The 23,214-nt window shown below is 40.3% G+C and overlaps 1 protein-coding gene across 6 annotated transcripts in view; it reads left to right on the forward strand.

The window, feature by feature from the left end:
• The first annotated feature begins 587 nt into the window (after positions 1 to 587).
• RNF8 (ring finger protein 8) overlaps positions 588 to 23,214 on the forward strand; it is a 76,951-nt gene continuing 54,324 nt past the window's right edge. The window contains exons 1-3 of one of the 6 annotated variants that reach the window (XM_077161662.1): positions 588 to 679; positions 7,662 to 7,790; positions 20,823 to 21,563. In XM_077161662.1, the coding sequence (XP_077017777.1) occupies positions 7,722 to 7,790; positions 20,823 to 21,563 (810 nt within the window). In that variant the 5' untranslated portion in view covers positions 588 to 679; positions 7,662 to 7,721. Of the gene's footprint in view, positions 890 to 5,438; positions 5,503 to 5,535; positions 5,557 to 5,590; positions 5,612 to 7,661; positions 7,791 to 20,822; positions 21,564 to 23,214 lie in introns of those variants that run through there. The other 5 variants (XM_077161660.1, XM_077161661.1, XM_077161663.1 and 2 more) reach the window with 5 other exon arrangements.

The raw sequence follows: 23,214 nt of genomic DNA on the forward strand, positions 1-23,214 counted from the left end.
GAATAATTTACATACCATAGAATTCACACACAGGAAGTGTAGTTGTTTGACTTTTTTTTTGGTGAAACGGTTGTGCAATCACCACCACAATTCAGTTGTAGAACCTTTACATCATCGCCCAAATTCCTCAAGTCCACTTGCACTCAATCCTCCGCTTCCACTGGGCTCCAGGGAAGGACTCATCTGTTTTCCGCCTCTATAGATTTGCCTAGTATAATTTATCAAATTGGGTAATACAAGGTGGTCGTGAGAAATAGATACTATTGAGAGACAGACTTAGATTTAAAAATTACCACGAAGTTGTTCAAAAGTGGGTTACAGTTTTAAATAGTATGGATCTAAGTACAAGTTATAAGAATAGGGGTCGTAAGTACAAGTTTCGAGAGAAGGTGGGGGAGGTAAGTGAGGAGAAGCTCCAGTCTGGGGCGGCTGGGACTGGGGTTGGGGTTCTGGAGAGTGCGGGAAGCGGGGAGGGTCAGTTGATTGCCTCGGGCTGCCCGGCCCTAACCAGAGGTTGGACGTTAGCACGCTAGCGTTAGCACACCTCCACAGCCGCCTGGCCGTTTGCGCAGGCGCACTGCCCCTGGCTTGCTCTCCGGAGGCGGGGCTGGGCAAGTAGCCCGAACTTGTGATCACATCGATCGCGAGCGCGAGGCGATTGCTTCTGTCTGTTGATTAGGTATGGCACTCGCGAGGAAGCCGAGAGGCGGTAGGAGCTGGGACCTGGACCTCGCTGTGTGTTGACCGCGGCCGGGGTCTGACCTAGGCCGTCTGGGCTATGGGGGATCCCATCTCCTTAGACACGGGAGACCGCTCCAGTGGTTTGAGCTGGTGCTTGCAGCGGGTGGGGATGGACGCCGAGTGGCTGCTGCTGGAGGCTGGAAGCGAGGTGAGGGGGGGAGGGTTCCAGTTGGTGCGAGGGACGGGGGTTGGTGGAAGTAGAGGAAAAGGGGAGGGGAGGGAAGGCGTAGGGGCCCGTGGGACCGAAGGAGAAAAATGATTCTGGTGCGAGCGGTTGTGGGGTCTGAGTTGGAGTGTGTGTTGGGGGAAGTAGACATCGAGTGAGAAAATTGAAATACGGTTCATGGGAGAATAGAGGGCCATAAGGGGCCGGGGACAGAGGCGCTGGACACAGGGACTAGGAGCTAGAAGATGGCCCCTTTGAAAGAGGCCTGGACCTGAGAGACGAGCTTGCGCAGGAGTCGGGGTTGTAGGAAGTATTAGAGTGGAGGGAGCAGAGCGAGGAGTGCGCATAGACGATGTGAGAAGAAACTGGAGTTTCCAGGAGGAGAAAGGGGACTGGGACGGCCAGTTGGGGAGCGAGGGAAGTATGAGGCAGAGCTGCCCCAACTTCCACCTTGAGTTGTCAACCCCCTTAAGTTTAAGGCGGAGTCAGGAAGGGCTACCCAGAGCGTGAACTCCCGAGTTTATTTTGAAAACGATTGCGAGTTTTAGTTTATGTCCCCTAAAATACTCAAACCTTAATGTGAAAGTATCTTCCTCTTTTCCAACTCGGAGGATAATTGGCACTTTGGGATAGGCCACGTTTATCCTGTGAGTCTTGTACCGCCGCCGAGTGGCACCTCCTGAAGTGGGCAGAAGGTGGGGATTCAGAAACGTAGGAGTTCTCCTCTCTAGAGGTTGCTTATGATGTTTGCTAATGCGTGCATAAGTGGAAAAAAAAAAAAGAAATTTGAGGTGAGGTTCCAGTTTGGGGCGCTGTGCTTGGTTTGAAAGTATGTATCCCAGAAAAGCCATGTTTTAATCTTGATTCAGTCTTGAAGGGGCAGCCGTTTCTTTTAATCCTGATTCAATACTGTAGGTTGGAAACTGAGTGTGACCTTTGATTAGATGGAGATGTGACTCCCTCCATTCCGGGTGGGTCGTGATTTGTTTACTGGAATCCTTTAAATGAGGAAACGTTTTGGAGAGAGTCAAAAGCCTCAGGGTGGACTTGAACTTCAGAGCAGAGCTGACACAGATGCCAACACTTGGAGAACAGAGACACGGATGTTTGGGGATGTTTGGAGATGCTTGGAACTCAGCAGACATCGCCATGCGATGTTAAGCAAGCCAGAACCTGTAGAAAGCCAAGGGAAGCCAAGAGATAAAAGCCAGCCCCTGAGAAGCAAAGTGAGGAACTCTTACAAGAACAGAAGCTGAAAGCAATGGAGCCCAGGAGCAAGGGACCAGCAGATGACAGCCTCGTGACTTCTGAGCTGACAGAGGTGTTCCAGACCCATCAGCCTTCCTTGAATTAAGGTGTCTGTCTCTGGGTGCCTTAGTTTGGACATTTTGTCAGTATTAGAACTGTAAACTTGTTAACTTATTAAATTCCTCTTTTCAAAAGCTGTTCCATTTCTAGTATATTGCATTCCAGCAGCTTGCAAACTAATACAGGTGTCTAGGAGTGGGATGATGGTTCTAGAAAGGAGGAGTAAGAGTTGTGATCATGTTGGGAAGGAGAGGTGAATCAGGAATCCACCTGTGGTGATTGAAGTTTGGTTTGGAAATAATTTGAGAGGTTCACTTTGCAGTAAAACTAGGTGGTTGATCATTATTTGGGATTAATTTCCAAGTTTTATTCTTTGTATATTTAATTAGACTTTTCCTATAAGCAGTATAGTCTTCCCCAAAGTGTATTCATTTTGGGAATTAACAAATTAAAACATTAACACCTGGATAATGCTAACTTTACTTCTTTTGTATAGGGTTGGGGTTTTCACAAGTGTCACTTAATCTGAGTCCCTGTATATGCGCTATACTCTCACATGCAACCATATTAGATACTTAATACTCGAGTGTTAACACATTCTTTCAGATTCAGTTGCTATGGATTAATTTATTACTTCTCCTGGACAGCGTGTGATAGCACTGGGAGTCTTGGAGGGTAGCATAAGGAGAAAGAATTCAAGCACCTGCAGCAAGGGCAAGAGGACTGTCAAGCACTCTTGGACATTTAAGCTATTGGGTAATTTTGTGTGGCTGCTTCTATGGGGAAAGATGCATACAAACCTGAGTGAATGGTGAAGATGACTGCGGCTTGCCTAGAGGGCCTGGGCAAAGGAGAAGACCTGCTTGGCGTGATTATCCTCAAGATGTGCTCTTTTTTTTTAGATATTAAAAAAGAAATTTAATATCTTCAGTAAGTGAAATGGAAGGAACCCTGTTTTACCACTTTATCTGTGAAATGTAGGGCCTTGAGGGGAACTGGGAAGGTAGGAAACTGACTTTACTCTGCTGTTACAATCAAATGATGCCAGCACACCTCCTAAAATAAATTGGCTTATTGAGGGTAAGATGATGCAAAAAATATAAAAATTAAAAGCTTATCTGGCATTTAATTGACTTTTCTTCCACAGTGTGTCAAATGGGAGTTGGATTTTATTTGTACATTTTCTAAGGACCCGATCTGTTTTGAAATCCTTATGCAGAGGGAAACTGTTGGGAAGATTCCTTAAGCAGCTCTTGGGATAATTCTTATGAGGGTGGGGGAAATTAATTTCTTAATTCTGCCTACTTCTTTCCCTTCTGCTTTATGTATTCTACAAAAATAGTCATTACACGTGTTGGTGAGCCCAGCAATTAGCAAAAAGAAGCCCTGGAAGCCAACTTTGTCATCAATACTGGTCTAGATCCTTCATTATTTTGTCCTCAGCCAGAGGGTCTTTTTGATCTCCAAAAATCCAGGAATTCCTTTTCCATGAGAGCTCTTCATTTTAAAAGTAGTCTTTATCCCTGGGAAATTTGTGAAACATAAACATCATAGTTTCCAAGGTGTGTTCCATTTAAGATGGCATTTTGGTGAGGTCTGTTGAAACCTTGGCCAGGAGGTACCGGGCGGTTGCTTTGCAGGCTGGGATGCAGAGCAGTCTGCAAGGTGTGCTCTTTAGGTAGTAGTTGGAGGATAGCCTGAAAGATGTGTGAAGAAAGACTTGAATCAAAGCCAAGAGATGGGGTCTTAACTGTAATTGTCTCCAAACCATAGCATAAGCTGTGTGCACAAGATTTTAGGAGGTGTGCTGGCATCATTTGATTGTAACAGCAGAGTAAAGTCAGTTTCCTGCCTTCCCAGTTCCCCTCAAGGCCCTACATTTCACAGATAAAGTGGTAAAACAGGGTTCCTTCCATTTCACTTACTGAAGTAAGTTGTCTTTAACTTCTTAAGCCAAGAGTTTGGTGGAAAAACAAATAAGATATGGATTTATTACAAATTAGGTAGTCCCTGGGCCATATATCAATGTAGAGTTTTGGGGGGAAAAAAGACAGTATCTTTTTTGTTGTTCTTTTTCTTTATATTTGGTTTTCATGGAGCCTTTTTCCTTCGAGGGGGTTGGAAAAAGGGAAAGGTTGGTTCCAAAGTACTTGGTGGTCAGTTAGTGAAATAGTAGAAGTCATATCCAGGAGGAAGGGGATAGCATTAGTAAACATGAGCAAGGGCAAGATGATCTTTTGTTGTTTGTTTTTTCTTTTGCTTTTAAGATGATCTTTTGAACCAGTGATATCTGGAAGCCCAAGGACTTGCAAAGTTGTAAATGGAAAAACCCCCTAATATATGGGTACTCAAAACTTGGCAGTTTGTTGGCACTCAGTTTCCATGGGAAATTTAATTTTATTTAATGAATGGTACTGAGATTTCCAGATAAACTCACTAAAGATGATTTAACTGTGGTGTAAATGAAGTGTCAATCGAGTACCAAAGTAAATTCTAGGACCAGTCAGTGAAGGGAAGGATGAAAAAGAGTGTTTCCTTCCCTGAATTCAGAGTTTGTAGGAGGCAATTCAGAAAAACGCAGAATTTCTTTAGCAGCTATCTGCCTTTCTATACCACTTTCCCCAGGCTGTCCAAATGGCAATTTGCTTGTCTCCTGCATGTATTAAAACGGCATATGGACTACTTCTCACCAGCAGTACTCTTAGAAATAAAGCTATGTAAGTGGAAATTCTTACTTAATGTCAACAACAGATACATCCCTAAACATTCCAGTAGTATTGCACTTTTAAAGGATAAACACATTAACTCAAAAGAGCTTCTATAATTGGTGGGATTTCTAGCAAACTGACAAAGAACAGAAAAACTTCTGACTCAGGGTTTTGGTGGAGGTGCAGGTTGTTGTCACTACATTTTAAAGAGGAAGTAGATTGTAAGAGCTCCTTGCTGCTGGTAATAACCCAGTTTCCAACTTCCAACCTAAAAAATACCCATTCTAGAACCTGGAAGGATTCATATGAGAACTCTTTATTCTTTCATTCATTCAAAATATTTGCTGAGCACCATGCCAGGTAAAGGAATACACAAGACAGATAAGGATATACTCATGAAGTTTATAGTCTAGTAAGAGGGAGACAAAAAGTAAAACAGGCAAGGTAATTTGAATCACAACAAGTACGTGCTAATAATAGGGGGAATGTGATGAAGGAAGCAGGTAGCAATTTCACATAGGGCAATCAGGACAGGCCTCTAAGGAGCTGAAACTTGAAAGATGAATAGACCACGCAAAGGTCTGGGAGAAGAGTGTTCTAGGTGGAGGGGACAAGTGAAAAACTATAAGATAGGTTAGAACTTGGGGTTTTTGAAGAACATAAAGAAAGTTTGAGTAGCTGAAGCACAGTGAGTGTTGGGGCTCATAGTATGTGATAAGACTGAAGAGGCAAAGGTGATCAAAACGTTCAGGACTATATGGCCATGGAAAGAAGTTTGGATCATTGGAGGGTTTTAAGGAAAGAAGTAAAATGATCTGTCTTCACACAGCCACTGTGTGAAGAATGAAGGGGACATAGAGCAGTTAAGAGGCTAGATGGTTTAGACCAGGGTGGTAGCAACAGACAGAAAAATGAACCAATTTAGGACATTTCTGACATTAGAGCCAGTAGAATTTGCTGGTGATAGGAATGTGGGATGAGGGACAGAAAGGAATCAAGATGACTTCTGAGTTTTGGGCTGAGCAGGTGGTTGGATGGTAGTACCAGTTACTGAGATGAGAGTTGGTGGGGAGAAATAGATTGGGGCAAGGAGAATTAAGACAGTTGAGAGCTTGAGGAGAACAGAAATGATTCTGAAAGACTTTCACAAGCAAGGAAGGTAGTTTTTAGAAAAACCACAGACCGTTTGACTTAATGCTGCTTCCAGCTTAGGTTCCAGTATGAGTCATTAAGGAGAGGTAGCTTGTGTACACTGAGAAGAATAAGCAGGAAATTGTTAAGACATGGATCTCAGAAAAATGTCATTTCCTTCCTGGACAGTATTATTATTGTCTGGACTGTTCTGTCAGGAAAGTATGGTAGATGTGAATTTGGGCTTCTTTTGCAACCAGAGGTTCTTCTGCTGACCTTGTGAACAAGATGGAGAATATGGTCTCAACACAAAGGCTTTTGGTTGAATTAGTAACTGGTGGAAGGATTACCTAGATTGTATCACAGAAAGTTTCTTAACCTTTACTGAAAGCTTTGCATTTGGTGACGTCCCATTTCAATACTTTTATCTGTGTCTTGAATGAAGTTACAGGGGCATCATTATCATTTGGTGGGTGACAAAGCTAGAAGGGATAATGAATATGTCTAACGGAAGAGTAAGTCTTGACAAGCTGGTGTGACAAGCTGAACTAAAAAGGTGAAATTTAACAGGAATCAATATAAAATCTTGCAATTGAATCCAGATTTATCAATTAGTTAAATAGAGAAAGGAAGAGACATGACTTATCAATTCTTGGTGGGGGAAACACCAAGAAATTTAATAATTTCTAAACCCAGGGACACATTGGCAGTGGGATAGACCTGCTATCTCTGAAAGCTAATGCAATTTATACGCCACAGTGAAAATATTTAAAACTGGGGAAGTAATACTTGAACTCTACTGTGTAATAGAAATTATGCATATTTTTCTTAATATGACATCCAGGAATAAAGATAAACCAGGGATCTTTTCACAGACCCATTAGGATTGCAAATAGACTTACACCCATGCCCTTGAAGTTAAGTTGGAGTGACTGGGAACACAGAACTAGGAAAAGAGAAGACTTTGTGTGTGGATGCTTTATAGCTGTCTTTAAATATTTGAAGGGCTATCATATGGAAGGGGGGATTGGAGACTCTGATGGTGCACAGGGCAGGGCCAGTGGATAAAATTTATAAGGAGAAAGTGATCAAATAAGAGCTATTAAAAAATCAGAGGGATGGGCAGGCAGCAGTGGCTCAGTGGCAGAGTTCTCACCTGCTGTGCTGGAGACCTGGGTTCAATTCTGGGAGCCTGCCTATGCAAAAAAACAAAACAAAACAAAAAACAGAGGGACTGCTTTGTTTAGAAGCTATGGTTCTTGGCAGCATTTAAAACCATTCCTAGAAATACATAGAACTTCTCCAACTTATTGGTGGCTGAACCAAATGATCTAGATGACTTAATGATCCCACCAGTCCTCAGAGTCCATGATTAATTCCTTTCAGTTGTTTTTTTCTTGTCACAACCTCATGCCTTTTTCTGCCTGTAAATCCCTATTTTATGAAGACTTTTCCTTGGTGGCTCCCATGACCACTGAAGGAGGAGATAGCATAGTCTGGTTTCATAAGTCAGAACCTGTGTACTCTACTGGTTGACAAGATTGTAAAGAACCTCCCTTTTGAACATATGACTGATTGTGTCTCTTACATTGCTCTTGTTTTCCTAGGTGACTGTAGGGCGAGGATTTGGTGTCACATACCAACTGGTATCAAAAGTCTGCCCTCTGATGATTTCCCGCAACCACTGTGTTTTGAAGCAGAATGCTGAGGGCCAGTGGACAATTATGGACAACAAGGTACAGGAATTCGCAGACTCCTAATAACTTCTATTGAATTTTAATTTATTGTTAAATTACTCTTTTTCATAGCTAATATATGACACAGTATTCAAAAGGTTCAAAAGTATATTCTCTTCTTCCCTAGCCAAATATTTCTCTTCTCCAGAGGCAACCACTCTTTATGCTGCCAGAAATTGTATTATGCCAAAATAGTTTCTAATGACTTTTAAGTTGGAGTTAGTTACTTTGTTACTTTGAAGAGAACACCTGAATTGGGGCAATATGTCCTGATCTAAAAACAAGACTATGTTACCTTGGAATTGACCGTTTCTGAGTTGAAGGTCCAAAGACCCTGGAAATCTGCTGAAGCTTCTGGACTCCTATGACTCAGGGGGCAAGGAGAGGGGGAGAAGCTGTGAGCTGAGTGCATGTAGCACCTTTCCTTCTCCATACCTTCCAACCAGATTAAGTCCCTTTTAAAATGTAATTGATTTATTTATTTAAACACCCCTCCTCCCGGCTGCCTCTTTTTTAATTTTTTAAAAGAATTTTCATTTATAAAACCAATCAACATACAATATGAACATTTTTTTCATCACATAGTTGTGTATTCATCATCATGATCATTTCTTAGAACATTTGCATCAATTCAGAAAAAGAAATAAAAAGAAAACAGTAAAAAATTCATACACACCATACCCCTTACCCCTTACCCCTCCCTTTCATTGATCACTAGCATTTCAATCTACTAAATTTATTTTAACATTTGTTCTTCCTATTATTTACTTTTTTTAATCCATATGTTTTACTCATCTGTCCATAAGGTAGATAAGAAAAGCATCAGACACAAGGTTTTCACAATCACACAGTCAGGTCGTGAAAGCTATATCATTATACAATCATCTTCAAGAAACATGGCTACTGGAACACAGCTCTACATTTTCAGGCAGTTCCCTCCAGCCTCTCTATTACCTCTTGACTAACGAGGTCATATCTATTTAATGCGTAGGATTAACCTCCAGGATAACCTCTCGACTCTATTTGGGATCTCTCAGCCATTGACATTTTATTTTGTCTCATTTCTCTCTTCCCCCTTTTGGTCGAGAAGGTTTTCTCAATCCCTTGGTGCTGAGTCCCAGCTCATTCTAGGATTTCTGTCCCACGTTGCCAGGAAGGTTCACACCCCTGGGAGTCATGTCCCATGAAGAGAGGGGGAGGACAGTGAGTTTGCTTGTCATGTTGGCTGAGAGAGAGGCCACATCTAAGCAACAGAAGAGGTTTTATTGGAGGTGACTCTTAGGCCTAATTTTAAGTAGGCTTACTTAAAATTAAGTAGGCCTTTGACCTGTTTTACAAATTGGTATTCTGAGGAAGATTTCCTTTGAGTAAAGGATTTTTCTGCTTTAAACCAATTTGCAAACACCTGGTCTACTGTGACTATACTAAGGGAGGTGAAATAATTGTATAAAGCCCAGCAATTAGGTAGTACCTGAAGTGCAGATATATAAGCACCTAGAAATTCAATGAAAATAGACTATGAGGGGAGGGAAATTCTATTGTAAATAGTTAAGGATTAGGAAGCATGAAATGCCTGCAGACACCATTTTACTGCTTTGCTGCTCTGGTTGGAAAGATTTTAAATGTACCTGTTAGAAGGGAGGCTCTCCTGCAGGTCTGCCTAGCAGCTTCATTTTGCATGCATAAAACTGCTAGATTTAAGCTGTTGGAGAAAGTACCTTCCTGCACTAGGATTAAGTTGAGTTGGCACTGAGTTGAAAGAGGGGATATAAATGCTAAATAAGTTGGTTCAGTACTCTTAGCAAGGTGCTATGACAGAATAGAAATTGACACTGAAAAAAGGTTCTTAGAGATTCCTAATTTAATCTCTTCTGTAGGTAGATGAACCTGAGGTCCAGAGATAAATTGACTTGCTATCAACATAACTGACTGATGAGTGAGTGAATGAGCCATGCCTTAAACTCAGATAGGTCTGACTACTATGCCCTGCGGTCAAATACCAGTAAAGGACAGAGGCAATTTGCTATACTGGCTGCATGATTTAAAATATATATGTATATTTAAGATAAATCTGTAAGACTTTAAAGCCTCTGTAATGTCTTATATCAAAACACCTTAGGAAAAGGTATTTTCCTCTATAGAGTTGGCAATCTGCAAAATGGGGTTACAATATCAAATAGGTAAGTTCTTTACTAATTATTTCCTTGACTGTGTGTGGTATGGATGTACTCCATTAATAGGCCTAACAAATTTTGAGAGTTTAGGAAGCCACCAGCTGACTAATTTCAGTGTTCCTTGAATGTCAACCGTAGGAGTATAGAGGCAGCTTGACCTAACAACAGATCATGACCGCCCTCCAAGGATGCGCTCAGTACCCTTTCATCTAGGGTTATTCTTATTATATGATTCCTTTCTCAGTTCCTGTCACATAATAGAGAGGAAAGGTAGGTTCCTGATTTCTCCACATTTTTTCTGTAAATGGTTGAAAGCTTACTCTTAGCTTTAATTTAGTTTGTGAGAAAATTCTGATTTTTGAGAGAATGACTGGAGTATTGTTGGAGCAACTATTCCCCACATCCACCCCACCACCCCTTTTTTAACATTTTTTTTTTTTACTTTTTTATTGTATAATATAGCATATATACAAAGCAAAGAAAGAAAAAAGCAATAATTTTCAAAGCACTCTTCAACAAGTAGTTATAGGACAGCTCCCAGAGTTTGTCATGGGCTGTCACACCATCAGCTCAGATTTTTCCTTCTAGTTGCTCCAGAACATTGGAGGTTAGAAGGAATAAGTATTTTTTGATCATCACAGTTGACTTTTTTTTTCTTTTTTGTGAAAAATAACATATACACAAAAAAGCAATAGATTTCAAAGCACAGCACAATTAGTTGTAGAAAAGATTTTAGAGTTTGGTATGAGTTACAATTCCACAATTTTAGGTTTTCACTTCTAGCTGCTGTAAGAGACTGGAGACTAAAAAAAATATCGGGTTAATGATTCAGCACTCATACTTGTTTGTTGACCCTACCTTCTCTGTAAAATTCCGCCATCACCTTTGGCCTTTTTCCTACTCTTTAGGGGTATTTGGGCTGTGGCCATTCTGACTTTTTCATGTTGGAAGGGGCTGTCAGTAATATGGTATAGGGAGATGGAACTAGTTGATGTTCTGGAAAGGCTGGCCCCTTTAGGTTTCAGGACTTATCTGGTCCAGGGACCCATCTGAAATTCGTAGGTTTCTGGAAGGTTACCTTAGTTCATGGAACTTTTGTAGGGTCTTATATATTGCTCTAGGTGTTCTTTAGGATTGGCTGGAATGGTTTTGGTTGAGGGTTGGCAAGTTTTGATAGGTAGCAATGTCTAACTGAAGTCATCATAAGAATGACCTCCAGAGTAGCCTTTTGATGCTATATGAACTCTCTTAGCTTCTGATACCTTATAATTTACACTTTTTTTCTCCCTTTGTTCAGGATGGCATTGTTGATCACACAGGGCCAAACTAATCCCTGGGAGTCATCTCCCACACTGCCAGGAAAACTTTCGCCCCTGGATGTCATGTCCCATGTAGGGGGCAGGTCAGTGATTTCACTTGCAGAGTTGGGCTTAGAGAGAGTGAGGCCACATTTGAGCAACAAAAGAGGTCTTCCAGAAATAACTCTTAGGCATATCTATAGGTAGGCTAGGCTTCTCCACTACCTACATAAGCTTCACAAGAGTAAACCTCAAGATCAAGGGCTTGGGCTATGGATTTGGGTGTCCTTAATGTTTGGCACAGTATCAGGGGTTTCCCTGGTGGTAAATTTTAATGGTTCCATATTTTTTCTCCCATCCCTCAATGGACTTTGCCAATACGTTTTGATTACCTATTTAATATATTCTAGGGTGTATCCAGGTATTACATTAAGCTATACAGGATTAAAGGCCCTCATTCTTTTTCTGGGCTCCCTATGTTTTGGTTGTTTAAATGAGTTATGCGGACAGGTTGAGTCAGATTATGTGCTATAGAAAATTTAGGTTTGAAACTAAATAAGCCTTTCTTCCTTGGTCTCAAAGAGGAGGTGAGGTTCTAAAATACAGACAAAGTCTTTCTTACCCCTGTGCTCTGAACTACCTTAATTCTGACCCGATGGGCTTCATTCTTATCTCTAAATATCAGGTTATACATATATAAAACAGCCTCTCAGAATTCTGAAATAACGATTACCACTCCGGACCAACTGTGTTTACTATAAAAGCTTACAATCTAGGCCCCTGTTTTCTTGCATTTTATAAAGGAGTCCATACAATATTTGCTCTTTTGTTTCTGGCTTATTTTGCCTCACCAAATGTCCCACTGGTTCATTAACAATGTAGCATGCCTCAATTTCATTCTTCCTTGTAGCAGCACAATATTGGATCATATGTATACAGAATCATTTTTTGTACAAGAATTATACTTTTGAAGTAGTTCATGCAAGAACTTATTTATATTTGTAATGTTAACCAGTGGGACCCATAGGTCTTTATACAACCCCTTTCAATCACATTCACCTTCAATATGGTAGTATTACTTGTAGCCCAATTAGTGAACCACCTTCACTTCTGTCTATTCCTTTACATTTGAGTTCAACCTCTAGCTAACTCTTCACCCATTTCTAGCTCCTATGTATCTCTAAGTCCCCTGTGTTCTATATTATAAGCCTCTGATTTTACCTTTACCATAGTCATAAAAGTAGAGTCATACAGTATCTGTCCTTTTGTGTCTGGCTTATTGCACTCAGCATTATATTCTCTAGGCTCATACATATACACACACACACACTTTTTTTTTTTTTCCCTAAACAGATGTTCCCTTTCTTTCTGGCTTCTTCCTTGGCATTATGCCTTGACTGCCCTTTTCTCTAATGAGGGATTTGTGTTTCAGCTTCTGGATGTTATTGGTATAGTCATGTTTGAAGTAATTTGCCAAATCTCTCTCAAGAGCTAGATATTTCTAATAGTTTAAAACTCAAATCTACATTCTCTTTTCATAAAATCGTCTCACTTATCTGCTGGAATGGCCAGAAAATGGGAGCTTAGTATAGATACAAAAATGGCATTAAATGCAATTTTGCTTTATAATTGGCTTAAAAAAACAACGTTGGAGAACATTAACTGTGGTACAAAATATTAGGATGCTTCTAATTTGGTAGGTTTCCATTATTTGAGATGCTCTAAAGATGGTCCAGGCTTCGTATTGGTATACAGCTCTTTCACAAAAAATGTGTTTCAGAGAGGTCACAATCTGAAATGCCTTGGTAGGTTTAGTTGTTTGTCCGGTCCTAGAGATTTAGAGCAGCCGTGTCTGAGCCATTGCCCTTCTTCTCCTTCTGCCTAATGCTTTTCAGTCGCGCACCTCCGCCCTCCCCCGCCCCTTGATTCCTCCCTTTGTTCTTCTGTAGGCTCTGGCATTTGAAGTCTCCAGTGAATATATTCTGTATGAACAAATCTTACTATTTGGGGCAGTTCAGCTTCTAGTCTTCAGCAGCTGAGTAATAGTTCTCAACTCTACTTTTTAAGCCTTTGCCTTTTAACTGGGATATCTTTTAAAAAGACTGATGGTAGTGCATTAAAATTAAGAACTTCTGTTCATCAAAAGACACCATTAAGAGAGTAAATGGCAAGTTCAGAGTAGCAAGTACTCACTACACTGAAAACTGATGAAGGGCTTGTGCTCAGGTATATTCAGAACTACAAATCAATAAAAAAGATAACCCAATTTTTAAGATGGGTTATCTTTTAAAAGGATACCGACACTTCATAAAAGATGCTATACAAGTGTCCATTAACCATAAAAAAGTTATTCAACTTCATTAATGGTCAGGGAAATGCATATTAAAATCACAATGGAATACCTCTACACGCCAACCAGAATGGCTAAAATTAAAGTCTGAGAATACCAGGTATTAGAAAGGATATAGAAAGGAAAGGAACTTTTACTCTTCTGTTGGGAACATGAGTTGGTTCAACTGTCTTGGGAAATTATTTTGCATTGATTATATCTATCTGTCTGGCTATCCATTTGGCTCATGACACAGTATTTTCACTGCCAGGAAAATAACCCAAATGTCCCTCAATAGAAGAATGGATAAATAAATAGGAATATTATTACAATGAAACACTATACTGTAATGAATATGAATGAATTGCTATGTCCAACAACATGGATAAATCTCACAAACATAATATTAAGGTAAAGAAGCCAGATGTAAAAAGAATACAAAGTATGATGGCATTTATATACTGTTCAGAAACTAATGTGTGATGTTAAATCAGGATAGTAGTCACCTTATTGGGTGGGGGAAGGAGGAAGATGGCACGGGGGGTTCCTGGGATGCTGATCATGTAGTATCTATTTTTTTAAACCTGGTGTAGTTACATTATATGCATGTTGTGAGTATTCATCTAGTTGTACATTTTATAATTTGTGCACTTTCTGTTTGTATGTTATGCATTAGTAAAGGATTTTTTCAGAAGTACTGACTGATACATACCTATTAGAATGGTTAAGATGAAATGTATGGTAACAAGTATGGGTGAGGATACAGAGCAACCACAATTCTTATACATTGCAGGTGGGAATGGAAAATCATACCTCCTCTTTGAAAAACAGTTTGGCAGTTTCTTATAAAGTTAAACATACACTTAACTTACCCAGCATCTCATTTTTTAGTTATTTACCCAAGATAAATAAAAACTTAGGTTCTTACAGAAACCTGTACATGAACGTGTGTAGTGGCTTTATTTGTAATTATCCCAAACTGGAAAAAACACCTGGGGCATGGATAAACAAACTGGTACACCCATACCCTGGAATACTACTTAGCAATAAAAAGGAACAAACTACTGATAACCCACCAACATGATGATCCTCAAAGGCATTGCTATTAAGTGAAAGAAGCTAGACTCAAAGAGCATGTGAATACAATATGATTACATTTCTATTACAGTCTGGAAAAGGCTAAACTATAGGGCAGAAAACAGATTATTAGTTGACTACAAAGGGGCATTATATCATAAACACATACAACTCTATGTGTTTGTATGTAAATTTGCCATAAAAAATACTGATGCCTAGCGGTCATCCCAGACCAATTAACTCAGTCTGAGGTTAGGCCCAGGCACTGCTTTTTGTTTTAAACCTTTCCAAGTGATTTTAAAAATTGGGTTATCTTTTTTATTGATTTGTAGTTCTGAATATATCTGAGCACAAGCCCTTCATCAGTTTTCAGTGTAGTGAGTATTTGCTACTCTGAACTTGCCTTTTACTCTCTTAATGGCATCTTTTGATGAACAGAAGTTCTTAATTTTAATGTTCAACCATCAGTCTTTTTAAAAAATATCCCTGTTAAACGCAAATACTGAAAAAGTAGGATTGAGAACCACTTCTCAGCTGCTGGAAGACCAGAAGCTGAACTGCTGTACAGTCAAGATTGAGAACCACTAAACTAGATGTGTCATTAGGAAAACTCCAAGAAAACATTATCCTTTGGGTTTGTGTTTCTGCTCTCCTCAACAAGTATTGAAAAACAGCTGGACACACAGGTGAACTAGTTAATGTATAAGGGAGTGTGGATTATCCTACTTTTCTCCTCTTGTTGGCTAAGACACTGTTCTAGTTTGCTAGCTGCTGGAATACAATATACCAGAAATGGAGCAGCTTTTGAAAAGGAGAATTTAATAAGTTACAGGTTTACAAGTCTGAGGCCAAGAAAATGTCCCAATTAAAGCAAGTCTATAGAAATGTTCAATCTAAGTCATCCAGGTAAAGATATCTTGATTAAAGAAGGCTGATGAAGTTCAGAGTTTCTCTCTCATCTGGAAAGGCACATGGCAAACGTGGTCAGGATTTCTCTCTTGGCTGGAAGGGCACAGGGTGAACATGGTATCATTTAGTAGCTACTTTTCTAGCTTCCCAGGAGGTGTTTTCCTTCTTCATCTCCAAAAGTTGCTGGCTGGTAGACTTTGCTTCGTGGTTCTGTGGCATTCTCTGTTGTGACTTTCTCCTGGCTCTCTTGTTCACTGCTCTCTCTGAATTTCCCACTTTCTCCATAATGTTTCCTCTTTTACGTTAAATGATTCCAGTAAGCTAATCAAGACTCATCTGGAATGGGTGGAGACACATTTCCACCTAATCCAGTTTAACAACCACTCTTGATTGACTCACATCTCCAGAGAGATAATCTAATTAAAGTTTCAAGCATACAGTGCTGAATAGGGATTAGAAGAAATGGCTGCCTTTAGAAAATGGAATTAGGAATAAAACATGGCTTTTCTAGGGTACATACATCTTTTCAAACCAACACATTCTACCCTCTGGACCCTAAAAAAGACATGTTTTTCCCATATACAAAATATATTAGTTGCAGGCAGGCCATGGTGGCTCAGCAGGCAGAGTTCTCACCTACCATGCCGGAGACCCAAGTTTGATTCCCAGTGCCTGTCCATGCAAAAAAAAAAACAAAAAACAGCAACAACATTAATTCCATCACATTATCAGAAATCCTTAAACCAATTCAGTAGCAATACAAATGAAATACAAAGTTAGAAACAGTACAAACTCCTATCAAAGTTAGTTACATTCATGGTCTGTTCTAAGGCAAAATTCTCCTCAGGCTATGCACCTGTAGAACTCAAACGAGTTATTTACTGCCAACATACAAAAGAGGAACAGTCATAGGATACATATAACCATTTCCATAGGGAGGAAGGAACACCAAGGGTCACTGGACCCATGTAGTTTCAAAAACCTGTAGGGCCCAGTCTATTAGATTTCAAAGTCTGAGAGTCATTTATCTTTGGGACTTTGAAAGCGACAGCCCCACCCTTTCCAAGGGCCTACACAGAGGCCTGCCTTTCTCCTAATGCAACCTTGGGGGACACTGGGGAAACCACCTTTTTCTTGGCTCCACCCTCTCCAAGGATCAGGACTGCACCCGGGCTCTCTGCCATCTCTGGGGCACACGTATCTCTTTCCTGTCACATTTCACTATAAGCTGCAAGGAGAAACCAGGCTGTACTTTCCACATTTAATTTGGAGATCTCTTTTGCTAAGTATCCACGTTCATGGCTTTTAAAATCCATCTTTCAGCCAAAGCCATTAGTCAATTTTGCCAGATTATCTGCTGTTTTAAAACAAGGATCACTTTCCTTCCAGTCTCCAGTAACACATGCTTCATTTCTGTCTAGAGCCTTGTCAAAGGTATCTTAAGAGTTCACATTTCTACCAACAGTCTCTTCAACGTATTCTAGCTTCTCTATCAAGCTTCTCACAAGTCCTCCAGAATCTTCCCCTTATCCATTTAAAAAGCTGTTCCAACATGCTTGGTATTTGCAAACCGTAGCAGCACCCCACTCCTGGTACCAAAATCTGTTCCAGTTTGCCAAAGCTGCCAGAATGCAACACACCAGAGATGGATTGGCTTTTTTTTTTTTTTTTTTTTTTTTTTACATGGGCAGGCACCGGGAATTGAACCCAGGTCCTTTGGCATGGCAGGCGAGCATTCTTGCCTGCTGAGCCACCGTGGCCCACCCTGGATTGGCTTTTAATAAAAGATTTATTTAGTTGTTCAGAGGAAAGGCAGCTAACTTTCATCTGAGGTTCTCTCTTACACAAGAAGGCGCAAGGTGATCTCTGCTGGCCTCCTTTCCAGGCTTCTGGTTTCCAACAGCTTCTTCCAGAGTGCTTCCTTTCTGCATCTCTAAAGACCTGGGCTGAGCTGCAAGTGCTAAGATGAGGTATGCTGAGCTACTTCAGCAGTGCTGCGTTAGCTCTCTCATTTAAGCATCCAACCAATTAAATCAAACGTTATTCATTGCAGCAGACACTCCCCCTAGCCAATCGCAGATGTAATCAGCGACAGATGAGCTTCACATGCCTTTGGCTCTTGCACACAGCAACAGAACTAGGTGTCTTCACCTGGCCAAGTTGACACCTGAACCTAATCACCACAGAGTCATAGAGCAGGTTTTTTTCTGGGGCTCACTTTTCTTTGGGGATTGGGTTATAAAAATCAACATCTAGGAAACCTTGAACTGAGCATGATTTATTTAAACCATGGTATTTTTAGATCGTATCATGGGCAGTACTTGTACTTCATTGTTCTAATTCAACCATGAATTTCATCCTTTTGTATAGCCACCTTGTGAACAGACTTGATTTAGGGCTACCAACCAAATTATACTACTAGGTGACACTAAGCAGTGACGAATGGGTACGCAGGGATCCGGGAAAACTTTGAGAGCTTACTTTCTAGGCTGAAAAGGCTCTGGAGGGAAGCACATTAAAGCAGAGGATCTAGTGGAGGGTTACAACATGCCTTGAAAGTTTACCATGGCTTCTTAGCGATTCTTTATCCTTTCTAGCCTTGGGCTTCTCCTGTAACCTTATTTATTTATTTATCCTTATCTTTGCCCTCTCCTCTCATGTTATATTACTTTTCTGATACCTTTTTCCTGTTTGTAATCTAAAATTGACTATTCTGCTCAAAAATTGTTCTCAAATAGATTCTTCATTATCCCACCCCTTTCCTTTGTTATTTCTGCAAGTTTTGTCTCAGATATCAGCAGAACTGATAACTCCCCATTGTTTTCTCAGGCTGAATAGAAAGGATGGGAGAAAGTTGGACAGATGAGCTAGGTTAGGCACAAGGAACTGGGGTTAAGGCCAGTCTTTCTGTCTGTATTTATGCCAGCCTTTCTCTCCCTCTCTCCCCTCAAACCAAATTAAAACCAGAAACAAGGGCCTAATACTAAACCCTTCATCCTCTGGGCTTTCCAATCAGGTATTTTTTTTTCTGGTTGAAAGTTAGTAGTCGCCAACATAAAGATGAGTCTTGGCTTCATTTCGGATGTGAGTTCATCCCTGGCCTACTCCCCAAAGTTAAGTCCTTGATATGGATTAACCCACTAGTCTCTTAACTCTAAACCCCTCATTTGTTTCAAGTCCATTTTAGGACTTACCATCCCCATTTATCATCCTTTAGCTAACCTAGCTCCACATGATATTCCTTTGCATTTGTAGGCTGTGCCTTGTAAACCCACATTTGCTTGTATGTGACCTTGTATTGTGCTTTCCACAGTCAGCTGCTACAAGTTGAGTTTTCCTATCTTCGCTTTTGCTTTTAGTATATATACGTTGTAGGATCCTAAGCGTAGAATTGAGGTGATTGTTAAGTTTTGTTTAATAAGTTAAGTAAATATTATGTCAGTTAAGCCAGGACATAATAATAGTGAATGCTTGTAAAATGCTTAACATGTGCCAGCCACATTTCTAAGTACATTACATGTGTCACCTCATTTAATCCACACAAGTGCCATGAGAGATGTATTATTATCATCTCCCATTTTATAGATGGAACTATTGGTCCATAGAGAGGTTAAGGTACTTGCCCAAACCAAAGTCACACAGCTATTAAGTGATGGAGCCAGATTATAAAATGTTTTAGTTTCCTAGGCTGCTTAAAGCAGATACTGTGAAATGGGTTGGCCTAGACAATGGGAATTTATTAGCTTACAGTTTGCCGTTGAGAAAATGTCCAAATCAAGGTGATAATTTCATCCTGGCACTCTTTGACTCCTCTGCCACATGGCACATGACAGCACCTGCTGGTCTCACTCTTCTTTTCTGGGTTTCACATTCAGTTTCTTTTTTTGTTTGTTTGTTTACTTTGTACTTTATTTGTGATGCTCAATAGATGGAGGGAGCTGAAGGATACAATGACTGAGAAGCACAATGGTGAACGGTGATATATTTATATGATGAAATACGGCACAGTTACAAAAAGAAAGGGTGTCGAGAGACACACCGAACTGAATAAACCTTGGGAACAATGTGTTGTGAAAATAAGCCAGAAACAATTGACCAGATATACTAAGGTTTCTTAAAGAAAATTGAAGCCTAGATTGTAAGCCCTTTTAGCAGCCACACTTAGTCTGAAGTTGTAAGTGCACATTCAAGTTCTTGCTTCTCTCTCTCTGTCTCTCTCTCTCTGTGTCTCTCTCTCGCCCACTTATAAAGGACTCCAGTAATGGGATTAAGACCCATCTGAATGAAGTGGGTCATACCATAACTGATATAGTCTCATCAAAAGGTCCTACTTAAGTGGGTTTACGTCCACAGGAGTGGATTAGATTTTAGAACATATTTTTCTGGGGTACATACAGCCTCAGTCACATAGACATAAAGGTCTGATTCTAGATCCATGCACTTAACCCCTATTTTATGATTAATTAAAACCATAAAAGTAAATATTTATTGAGCATTTGTTATATGTGAGTCACTGTGTTGTTTTACATTCATTCTTACTCCTCACAGGACTTTGAGGTAAGTACTATATGAAATTGAGGCACAAAGAAGTTAAGAATTGCCCTAGGCCATGCATCTGATAAGCCCTAGGTGGTTTAGTAGGCTGTGAACCCAAGTCTGTCTGACTTCAGAACTCAAGCTCTTAACCACTATGTTGTTTCACCCATGGACCTGTGTTGCTGGTAATTAGGTCACATCACGCCTGCAGCTTGACACAAGGTATTCATACACTGTTGCAGAACGCTGTGTTTGTTCTGATGTGTTCGGGGAGTACATCTAGGAATAGTACTTGAGTGAGTTTTCTGGCCAAACCTACCTCATTAACCTCATCATTAGGTGATGCTTCCTTGGCTTATAGCAGTTTTTCCAGTTATAGGCCACTGCCCTCAGTTTAGTACGGTGATGATATTCTGTTTGAGTTCTCTTTTAATACTCTGCCTTTGAATAATTCTTCCACCAGTATTAAGGTGATTTCTGTCTGTTATACAAGGAGCTCTCTGGAGGCATGAGTGTGAAGTACAGGTAAACAGCCAAAGCACTGTTTGAAGAATGCTATTTCTAAGAATGGTTTTTTTTAAACATTTTCTATTTGTTCTTAAGGGTTTTTCTTCTGAAAAGCCAGAGGGTTTTACAGCAGCAAGAATGAAATTCCATTAACAGGAGGGAAATCAAGAAGCTTAGTTTGTCTTTCTTTTCCTTTCCCTAGAGTCTGAATGGTGTTTGGCTAAACAGAGAACGTCTGGAACCCTTAAAGGTCTATTCCATCCGTAAAGGAGACCATATCCAGCTTGGGGTGCCTCTGGAAAATAAGGAGAATGCAGAGTATGAATATGAAGTTACTGAAGAAGACTGGGAGAAGGTGTATCCCTGTCTTGCCCCAAAGAGTGACCAGTTGATGGAAAAAAATAAGTGTGTGAGAACTAAAAGGAAATTTAGTTTGGATGAATTAGATGGTTCTGGAGCTGAAGGCCCTTCAAATTCAAAATCCAAAATAAGTAAAGTATCTTGTGAACCTGGTCAGCCAGTAAAGTCACATGGGAAAGGTGAAGGGGTCAAGCAATGCTCTGAGTATTTGGAATCTAAGTTGACTTCTCTTGACCCAAGTGAGAAGACCACAGGAGCTCATATTTACCCTGTTCTTTCTAAAGTCACAGAGCTTTACAACAAGAAGCAGAAACCATCAAACACTTCAGCATCTCAGAGCAGGTTAGGGCTGCTTAAGGTTACCATGTCCAGGATTCTGAAGCTGAAAATACAGATGCAGGAAAAACAGGTAGCTGTTCTTAATGTGAAAAAGCAGAACCAAAAGGGGAACTCAAAGAAAATTGTGAAAATGGAGCAGGAACTACAGGATTTGCAGTGCCAGCTGTGTGCAGAGCAGGCCCAGCAGCAGGCAAGAGTGGAACAACTAGAAAAGACTTTCCAGGAAGAAGAACAGCATCTGCAGGTACCATACAGGAGTGCCCCTCAGGGGTGAGCAGGCCCTCTGAGCCTCTAGCCAGAAGCTTTCTGTTTCTGGGTCACAGGCCCAGAGCTGAGTGCCAGAGGCAGGAGATAGAATGGAATTAGAAAATTTTAAAATAAGATCGTTAAATGAAGAATTAAGGCTTCAGCAGGCAGATGAGATCAGGAGGTAGAGTTGGGGTACCAAGATATATGCAGCTAAGGCATCTCAGAACCGAGTTAGATGGATGAAGGTCAAGATGCCTCAAAACCACAGTGCACTTCATTTGAACCAATAATTGTCCTCATGAGTTATTGTCTTTGCACTGTGGTCAGAGCCAAATCATTTGGCCCAAGGCAGGTACATGTCAGCTGATCACTCTGCCCTTGTATTTGGCAACTTATTAGCTACAAGGGTTAATTAATTCTCTAGCTGTCCTTGGAGGTACTTGGCTAGAAAGGCAGAAAGTGTTTTTGTTTCTGTCCTGAGCAGCCAACACAGGAGGGGACAGGTATGCCATGACTCATTTGTTAGGTTGAGTGATAAGCTGTTTACACAGTACCTTTAGCGGGAAGGTGAAATATTTACTGTTTTAGCGTGTCAAGGTGAAACCAAATGTACTTCCATCCCGTAGTCATTTGCTGACATGACAGGTTCTTGCACAGAGCTTCTCAGCTAAAGCTAATCCTGGTCCCTGCTCAAAATGTCAGTTCCCCTCTGGCAGGAACCACACATTTTACTTCTACCTAGTTGCTCAGATTAATATTGAATTTTAAGAATTCTCCTTTCTTGGAAAGGAGTTCTTTCTCCTTGACTTAGAACTAAGAAGGGCTAAATCATGACTAAAATGAATAAGTTATCTTTTGTTTAAGTTGTTCAGGGCAGGGGATAACCAGGAGTAGTGTTATTTCTGAACAATTAGTTTATTAATTTGTTTCTAATCTCTGCTGTCCCCTTGAACTGATAGTATTAGCAAAGGCCCTGGACTAAATATGTCTTCTAAGAGTATACACTGGTTGCTTGATTATACCTTTATGCTTTCCGTACCCAGCTGATTAGTTCTTGAAATTAATAGAGAGTGGTTTATTTCTATATATTTAGTGAATCACACCTTCACCAGAGTAGAACTCTCTTTAAAGGCTAATGTGTTCAGGAACAACAGTAGCTGGCTTTAATTGATTTTTGTGGGTGTTTGGGATGTGCTTCAAGGTATAGTAGGAAGATTTTTTTTTGTACCAAAATGTTAAAGAAAGACAAAAAGAACTGGTTTAGAGAATTTCTCCAGGTTTGAGGATATCATGTATAATTGGCTTGTAGTAAAGTTGTATCTATCTAATCCATTGTTTATTAGCTCTGTTTCCCTTTGCCCGTGAAACCCTAGGGATTTATCCTACCCATAATACTTGTTCAGAAGCTCTTGTAAACTTTGCTGCTTTACATAGATTTTTTCCTGGACCACCTACATTGCCTGGCACTATACTTGGGGTTCTGGTGGTTATAAAGATATTTAATAAATGGTTTTTGCCATTAAGGAATTTGTCTAGTTGAGACAAAATGTATTGTACATGTAAAAATAATCAAAGAATAGTTTCAAGTAGGCATATTAAATGTGTTAAAGACTGGGTAGATAATTCTCAAAGTAAAAAGGAAGGGG

This window comes from Tamandua tetradactyla, chromosome 5 (genome assembly GCF_023851605.1).
Source record: "Tamandua tetradactyla isolate mTamTet1 chromosome 5, mTamTet1.pri, whole genome shotgun sequence".
NCBI lineage: Eukaryota > Metazoa > Chordata > Mammalia > Pilosa > Myrmecophagidae > Tamandua > Tamandua tetradactyla.